The sequence below is a fragment of the Crocodylus porosus genome, unplaced genomic scaffold, assembly GCF_001723895.1.
Source record: "Crocodylus porosus isolate Cpor-Errol unplaced genomic scaffold, CroPor_comp1, whole genome shotgun sequence".
Classification (NCBI taxonomy): Eukaryota; Metazoa; Chordata; order Crocodylia; family Crocodylidae; genus Crocodylus; species Crocodylus porosus.
The window spans coordinates 7,254,846-7,263,366 of NW_017728923.1; the positions used below are offsets into that span (position 1 = coordinate 7,254,846).

At 49.0% G+C, this 8,521-nt stretch overlaps 1 protein-coding gene across 1 annotated transcript in view; it reads left to right on the forward strand.

Moving 5' to 3' along the window:
- Positions 1-8,521, forward strand: part of CLCN7 (chloride voltage-gated channel 7) — a 65,321-nt gene that overhangs the window by 25,545 nt on the left and 31,255 nt on the right. The window contains exons 3-7 of the mRNA XM_019540053.1: positions 790-861; positions 2,760-2,825; positions 4,012-4,144; positions 5,616-5,725; positions 8,326-8,406. Coding sequence (XP_019395598.1) covers positions 790-861; positions 2,760-2,825; positions 4,012-4,144; positions 5,616-5,725; positions 8,326-8,406 — 462 coding nt within the window. The remainder of the gene's footprint in view (positions 1-789; positions 862-2,759; positions 2,826-4,011; positions 4,145-5,615; positions 5,726-8,325; positions 8,407-8,521) is intronic.

Genomic DNA, 8,521 nt, shown 5'->3' on the forward strand with positions numbered 1-8,521 from the left:
AGCTCTGGACCGGGTGACATTTGTTATATTTTAAAGCTCTCCCAGCTGCTTCTTGCATTGGTAGGTCTCGTTATATTACTGTCCTGCTACTAGTGAGCATGGGGGTTTTACTGTTGTTTCTCTTCTGATTTAATGGGTGTCTCAGAACAGGGGTTTGTGCAGGAGGTGGAGGGTCCCCTTCTGTTTGATGTACAGCGATCAACAAAAGCTTGCAGTTGCATAGACTTGTCATATGGGTTGTGTCTGACTGCAGCAGAGAAAACATTCTTCCAGTTTACATGGAGAGAAAGGTCTTGGTGCCCTCACTGTTTTGCTGCTCCTGCCTCCTCTTGATTTCTGCTGGAAATCCAACTGGACTAGGTCATTTCCAAAGTATGTTCTTTGTATCCTTTCCAGGAGTCTATATCTGCTCAGGGAATTATTGTGGTTTGATCCTGTCTAGAGCCAATTGAGGCAATAGCTGTAGAGAGGCTGCTTCAAATATCATCCAGGCTGCCAATTTGAGATTAGTCTCTAGTCATAGTTTTCAGCTTAAAATACCAGCCAGCTGACACCTCCCTGAACGACCATTTAGAAAAGCTACCCTACTACAGGTGACAGCTAAAGTTGAGAAGAGGCCACGTTTTAATATTGTGATCCAAATGCATGTCTGGGGAATAACAGCTTTAAGCAAAAGCTGAGGGCAGTCTGACCAGCCTAGTGATCATTGGCAGCCAGAGAAGAGGAGCTATATCTGCTTTATGGGAACTATGTCCTGGTCAATCTAATGTGCACTCCTTTGTCTTCTAGGAAACAGAGGTCTCTCACCAGTTTCCCAATGAGATTCCTCACAACGAGAAACTCCTCTCTCTTAAATATGAGGTGAGCATTCAGTTCAGCTTAACTATGTTACCTGTCACTTAAACACCTTATTCTCAGTCATCTGAAAGCTGTTGGTGTCCAGGGCATAGAATCATAGGGCTGGAAGGGACCCCGAAGGATCATCGGGTCCAACCCCCTGCATGAGCAGGAAAGACATCTGGGGTCAGGTGACCATCCAGTCTTCTCTTGAAGACCTCTAGGGTAGAAGATTGCACCACCTCTGGGGGGAGATTGCTCCATAGTCTGGACACCCTACTTGTAAAGAAGCTTTTTCTAATGTTCAGCCTGAAACTGTCTTCTAGGAGTTTGTGGCTGTTGTTTCTAGATTTCCCCCAGGGTGCCTTGGCGAACAGTTGTTTGCCATGTCTTTGCCATGAGTGCGCAAGGGGAGCTGGGGAGAGCAGGAGGTGATTTGGTGGGGGATTACAAGATGATGGGATGGAAAACTCAACATAGGGATTGTCCTCATGGTGTGGAGGTAGGAAGTCCTTACAGCAATGGTCTCCAACAGTTTTATGGTGACTATCACCTTTTAGTAGTAAAGGGCACCCCAGGATCTAGTGCACCCCCACCCCTCCCTCTTCTCCCCCAGTCTGCAGAGCGTCCCAGACCTGGTTGGGCCGGGTCAGGGTCCAATCCCACTTATGTGCTGTGGCTGTACTGAGCCGTGCCCGCCCAGTGGCCAGATGAAGGTGGTGTTGGGCCCTGGCCCAGCCAGATCTGGGATTCTCCATGGCCTAGGGGTGTGTGGGGAGGGAGGGGCTCCTGCTGCTGTGTGCAGCTTGGTGGAGGCCCTGAGGGCCTGTGCCCCCCCACCTATGCTCTGGAGGCCTCAGGGGCCCATGCCTCCCACCTATACTCAGGGAGGAGGCTGCTGCTGCTGAGGGTTGCCTGCTGTGTCTGGAGCACAAGTCAGGGGGCACAGACCCCCAAGGCCTCCTCAGGGCTGTGCCCAGTGGTGGGAGGCCCCCCACCCCCACACATACCTGGGCCGTGGAGAGTCCCAAACCTGGCCGAACTGGGGCCCAGTGCCACGTTCATTTAGCTTCTGGGTGGCTGTGGCTCAGCGCAGTGGCAGCACAGATGTGGAATCAGGAACCGGCCTGGCCGAGTCTGGGAAGATCTGGTCGTCCAGGGGTGCGTGGCAGAGGTGGGGAGCTCCCGCTGCTGGATGCAGCCTGATGGAGGCCCCAGGGACCTGTGCCCCACCCCTCTACCACCTGTGCTCAGGATGAGGCAGCTATGCAGGCTGCCTACTGTGCCTAGAGCATAGGTGGGGGAGGGGAATGGATCCCCACGGCCTCTTTCAGCCTGCGTCCAGAAGCGGGAGCCTCCCCCGCATGTGCCCCTGGACAACCAGATCTTTCCAGACCTGGCTGGGCTGGGGCCACCCCCACATGAGTCTCTGCTGCTGAGCTGAGCTGTGCCTGGCCAGGCTCCAATCCTCCCACCACTCAGCTGGTCTGGGGCCCCACTTGCCTTCCCGTGCTTCTGGCTGGGCTGCATGGTCAGTCACTCACCGTGTGGCCTTGATCTGGCTCCCACCTCCACAGACTGACCTGCTGGAGGTGAAGGCAGCAGGTGTGTGTATGCATGTGTGCCCGGCTGTCCCACCAGCCAAGGATTGGCCCAAAGAGGCTCTGGGATCTATCTATCTGTCAGGATCCCCGGGTTGGTGACCACTGGCTTACAGGGTAGCGAGAGGCCTGTTTCCAAAGTAATCAGTGAGATTCTAAAGGGCAAGAGGTGGAGAAGTGGAGTTAGACCATAATATGATAGGGGGTATGTGGCACAGTCAGGATGAGGTATGTTGTGTTGGGGAGGGTGGAGCAGAGCTGAAGGCTCCCTTTTCTTCCACATGTTGGCTAATAACCACCTCTCTGTTCTCCTGAATCTAGAGCCTGGATTATGACAACAGTGAAAATCAGTTGTTTTTGGAAGAGGAAAGGAGAATAAACCATGCGGTGAGCATGCCAGAACCCTAGTTCTGAGTAAACCGTGTGCGCACAGTCCTGGACTGAGGATCTGATCCCACCTCTCACAATGCAATCTGGTCAAATGCCACTGCAGGATAGGGAGAGAGAAACAATTTCTCAAGAGCTTAACCAGCTGCTTATGAAAACAAATTACCAACTGAACCCACATGCAGGTTAACCTCTGTGTGGTGCTACCATTGGACAGAAGTTTGTTCCTCAGCTGTCTGTTACTGAAGTGCACACTCAAACAAATGACAACCCCCTCAAGGAGGGGCAGCAGCAAGCTGCCCCAGTGAACCTAAGCATAGAAGGGGTATTTACACAAAACTAATTAAAAACCCAAACTTCCAAAGTGATGACACTAAACTCTGTTCATTGTCTGAAGAAGCTGCTGTAAGTCATCACAAAAACACAACACCTTTTTAAAAAAAGGGAGGGAAGGTCAGGAAAAAGGCCTCTTGCAACTAAACATCTCCAGAGCTTATTGGGACCAAAGCAAGTGTTATCTGGATATGATCCCAAACCCAGGAGAGATCAGTAGGAAGAACCATGTGTCATGGCAGGGGATATGTTGGCAGGAAACAAGGAGGGGAATTGTAAATAGCCAGCTGGAGGGGAAAATGCCTAGATTCTCTAAGTACATCAGACATAGCTTGTGTGAGAAGCTGGTAGACCTACTGCAGCACCCAGGAGTAAAGGGGGAAACTTCAGAGAGTGAGGGTGCTGCAAAAGGCACAAGAATGTCTTTGTGCCTGTACCACAGACTGTGGAGGTTCCATTCCAAACAGAATGTGATGTGGGCACATACTGGCAAGTTAGGCCTTAGTCCTTGCACCCACAAGTAACTCTGTGCAGGCAGTGCAATAGGAAATACTTTTCATGGGATGCCTGATTCTTAATTCCTTGGTTGTGTTAGAAATGGAAACAAAATGCTTAAATGTGTTAGTAGTGGAATAGGAAACAGCATGCTGTTATGTGAATCAGAAGTACATCCTCCGCTAAAGGAAGCTTCCTCTATGGGCAAGCCATTTCTGTGGGAGTACCACTGAGTGTATGTGTGAAGTCCCCAGCTCTGGGGGATTTCTAACATGTCCTGCCCACAGTGGATATTTGGATGGTTAGGGGTACTCTCTCATAAGCATTCCAAGGACTAGGAGTCTGATGTCTCTTGCAGGCATTTCAAACAGTGGAGATCAAACGCTGGGTCATCTGTGCCATGATTGGGATTCTCACTGGCCTTGTCGCCTGTTTCATCGATATTGTGGTGGAGAAGCTGGCTGGGCTGAAGTACAAAGTGGTGAAAGACAGTATCCTTCTGGCTCCTGCCAGGTGTGCTTTGCCTGTGGACTCGGAGAGTGAGTGGTACTGGGGCAGCTATGGAGGGGGCAGGGCAGGGATCTTCATGAGAAGGAGTGAGGGGCTGGGAGAGCAGCCAAAGCAGTTGAGAAAGTGAAATAGTTGGTGGCTCTGCAGCAACCATAGGTAAAGCTTAAAATAAAGCACCTCTACCATAAGGCACGCATCTCTGGTGAGATCTGAGAATGCACTTTGCCACTCTTAAGTACTCTGGGAAGGAAGTTTCCTTCCAGTGGCCTTACTGCGTGGAGCATGGCCTCCATCTGGTAGCAGCTCCTGGTCCTGTTAACTCTTGTGATGTCTGACCTTGTGTTATAGGGCTGATGGGCCCAAGAAAGCAATGGGAAATTGACCTGAAAGCTGAAGGCCAGTGTTGGAGCAAGGGAAGTTCAAATTTATTAGTGTCCTCCTCAGACCTGCCAGTCTACCTGTTTTTGGCACGTTCAGATGCTCTGTATCAAAAACCCTGTTGTGGCTGTTGGGTGCTAAAGTGATTTGTGCACAGAGTGTGGTTCAGTTCTGTATGGTGACTGTCAAGACTGTGGCCCTGTGCCCTGCAGACCAGCCCCCCTGTGCATGAGCTGGAGTTGTGGCAAGACTTGCTGAAATATACTTCTGCCTGGAGCTGGAACTCTTTGGACTTCCAAATACAGGGTTTTTTTTGCTTTTAATGAAAAACTGTCAGTTATTTTCTGTCCCTTCTCTCTGGGTCAAAGAGGAGTGGGCCTGTAGAGTTTAGCTCAACTCCAGGTTGGAGAGAGAGGCAAGGGTCTAACTTAACTCTTGTACCTTCAGTTGAGTTGTTTAATCTCAGTTACCAATGCCTGCACACACCCCACTGCCTGTGCTGGCTGCTTGGATCTCATACTCCTTGGACAGGAGATGCCCCTTTGCTACGTCTGCTCAGCATGGGGCACCCTGTCTTGGCTGGTGCCTCTAGGTCAGGGGTGGGTAAAATATGGCCCATGGGCCAGATTCAGCCTACCAACTAATTGGATCCAGTACATGGGGGTGGTGTCTGCCAATTGATTGGATCCAGCCAATGGCTGCTCCCTTAGCGTTCTGCATGGGGCCCAGCCCCACCCAGGGCAGCCAACACCTAGCCCTGGCCAAAGTGGTTGTTCTGCTTTGATGTGAAATTAAAGTCTTAACATTTTCTATTGCAACAATTTAACATCTGAACCATAAGAGATGTTATATGCTGTTCAGTTGGGGGAGAGGCCCCCAGACAAGGAGGGACTGATGTTAGGCGCTAGTGAAAGTAACACAGAACTCACCAGCTGAGTTGCCTGCTCACTCGATTAAACCTTGTAAGAACATATTTCCTGCAGTGTGGAAGTCCTTTAACGCTTTGCCTGTTGCCTGCCACTTCCTGAGCAATACATTTAAATGTGACAGAACTTCCTTAACTGACCCTCCCAGATATTGACAAGTTCACTGAGAAGGGGGGGCTGTCTTTTTCCCTGTTACTGTGGGCGACGCTGAACTCCAGCGTGGTGATGGTTGGCTCCATCATTGTTGCTTTCATAGAGGTAAGAGTTCAAAACTTCCTGCACGTAGGTGGCTCTTTGTGTTCCCTGTGTGCTGTCTCTGCGGTTGAATGTACAGATTCACCAGGTTTGATGTCCTGTTCCAAATTCTGCTCAAGAAATAAGAAGTCACCATTTCCTGTGATGCTGTTGTCAGCTCTGGCACTTCCCTGTCTCCTCTGTTCTGCTTATCCTGCTGGAGCATGAAACATTACAAAATAACTTGGCCTGAAAAGCATTTCAACCTGAACAGCTGAATAGAATTACAAGTCTTCCTGTAACTGATGCAGAACTATCTTGACTATGGAATTGCCAGTTGATGAAATTTCTTTGAGGGAATATTATACTGATTTGAGGAGCTGGTGTATTTTCATAGGAAAATATGTGAAGATGATGGATATTGATTTATTTCTGCTCTTTCTGCTCCCGGTTCCTCTGTGGCTGAGCACATCGCAGTACTGGCTCAGGGTTGTGACACAGGGTTTTCTCATTAAGTAATGCTTAGATGACAGTATTAAAGTAGGACGATGCTGTTTTCCAGCTCAGCCCTAACTTTGCTAACTGCACACAGCCATTAATGGTAGCTGCTGAGACTTTGGGTAGGAGGAATCTAGCAGATGTTGGAAGCATGTGTAGCCAGGTGTCTTGGAGGAGGCTCTGCAGAGCAGCAACAGTAATAGGGACTCTGAATCTAATCCTGAATTGATATAAATAAGTGCTGTTCCATTGACTTCTTAAACCTGTGCTCATTTATACTTGCTCTGGACTCTCACTGCACTTCTAAATTCCCTATATACTTCAGCATTCAAGCAAAACTAAGGAAGTTATTCTCCCGTTCTACTTGGCATTGGTGAGGCTGCAGCTGGAGTACTGCATCCAGTGCTGGGTGCCACTTCAAGAAGGATGTGGAGAAGCTTGAGAGAGTCCAGAGAAGAGTCACTCTTATGACTTGAGGCCTGAAGAGCAAGCCATATGAGGAAAGGCTAACAGATATGGGACTGTTTAGCCTAGAAAAGAGAAGACTTCATGGGGATTTGGTGGCAGCTTACAAATATATCGGGGAGAGTATCAGGGGCCAGGTGGACAACTATTCACCAAAGCGCCCCAGGGGAAAACCAGAAGCGCAATGGTCATACACTCCTAGAAGAAAGTTCCAGACTGGATATAAGGAAAAATTTATTTATGGTTTATGTGACCAGACTCTAGAATAGACTTCAGTCAGGGGGTGGTACAAGGCACCTACCCTGGAGATCTTCAAAAAGAGACTGGATGCACACCTTACTGAGGTTATTTGACCGCAGCAGTCTTTGCTGCCTAGAGCACGGGGGCTGGATTCAATGATCTCACAAGTTTCCTTCCAGCCCTAAACTTCAGTGAATCTGTGAAAACCTTAGGTAGAAAAAATGCTGTTGAGATAAATGGAAGACAGCAAAAGTCAGGGGTTTTCACTGAGCATGCATTATTGCTTTACCAAGGTAACAAATTGACCAGTAACAAGGCAAATGAGTAGAGTCTCAAAAGTTTTTTATCAGGTTGGTGATACATTAACCAAGCTGGATGGGACCATGCTTTGCTCTGCATTTGCTTTGCTTTGTGAGGAGGTTTAAGAAATACCCTGTTCCTTCTAAAGAGGGAGGCATCTCTTCCCATTGCAGTAGCCTTCTGGAGAGGCAGAATGCTAACAGGAACACGCATGGTCCTCTTCCTAGGATTTCTTGAGTGTATATTAACAACACTTACAGAAGCAATACTTTGCTCACTAGGGTCCCCCTGCTTAACCTGTGGCAGACTGTGTTGTGTCAGAGTTGACTGTAGTTTTTGCTATGAGGTTAGACAGTGGATTTGTATAGGATGGTTTGTATAGTTATGATCCTGCCTCAGGCAGGGAGTTGGATTAGATTCATGGAGGTCCTTTCCAGCCCTACTTCTCTATGAATCTGTGGTCCGAGTGCTGTATGCTTGTATCAGCGCTCATTCTGCTGTTTGTACATCCTTCTCAAGAGTGGCCTGAGTGAAAAGTGGTGGTATAGTTCTTAATGACCAATAGTCAATACCCAATTAAGGAACTCCCACACACCATCGAGCAGCAGTTGAGTCTAGCAAAGCCTTTTCTCTGTTAAGCATCACTGTCCTCTAAAGCACAGAACTCTTCCTGTGCTGTAGAGGGAGACAATGGAAATGGTAACCTACAGTGCTGCCCCTATTCCACTCCTCAGCCAGGGGGTCTGTACTGTCTCTGGGGTTAACTTGGAAGAATGGCTTCTGGGAGAGAGCCTAGCTTCTTGGCATCTTTCCCAAAAAGGAATAGTCATGCATTCGTTATGGACCAAGCCAGCTCAGCCTACTCAGTTTGTAGCCTGTTTGCTTTCAGGCTAGGGAATGTAGTTCTGCCTGAGGTCAATTAAGATGTTGCTTTTAAAGCTGCTGTGGAGATGGCACCAGAATCTTTCCACAGAACAGTCCTGTGACTGCAAGTTTGCCTCGAAGAAAAGAACTGCCCGCTGCCCAGGGCCTATCCTAGGTCCAGCAGAAGGGGTTATGGGAGCAGGATTCCTTGGAGGGAAGGGCATGGTGAATGCTGATGCTCTTCCTTTTGCTTGCAGCCTGTAGCAGCTGGCAGTGGGATTCCCCAGATCAAGTGTTACCTTAATGGTGTGAAGATTCCCCATGTTGTCCGGCTCAAGGTAAAACGCGGCAGGAGATTGGGGTTTGGCTTAGGGACAAGAGTACTCCTGCACTTCCCCAGTCCAGCCTGAATTAGGGAATCTCCCTGTCCCTGTGTGTGTGTGTGTGTGTGTG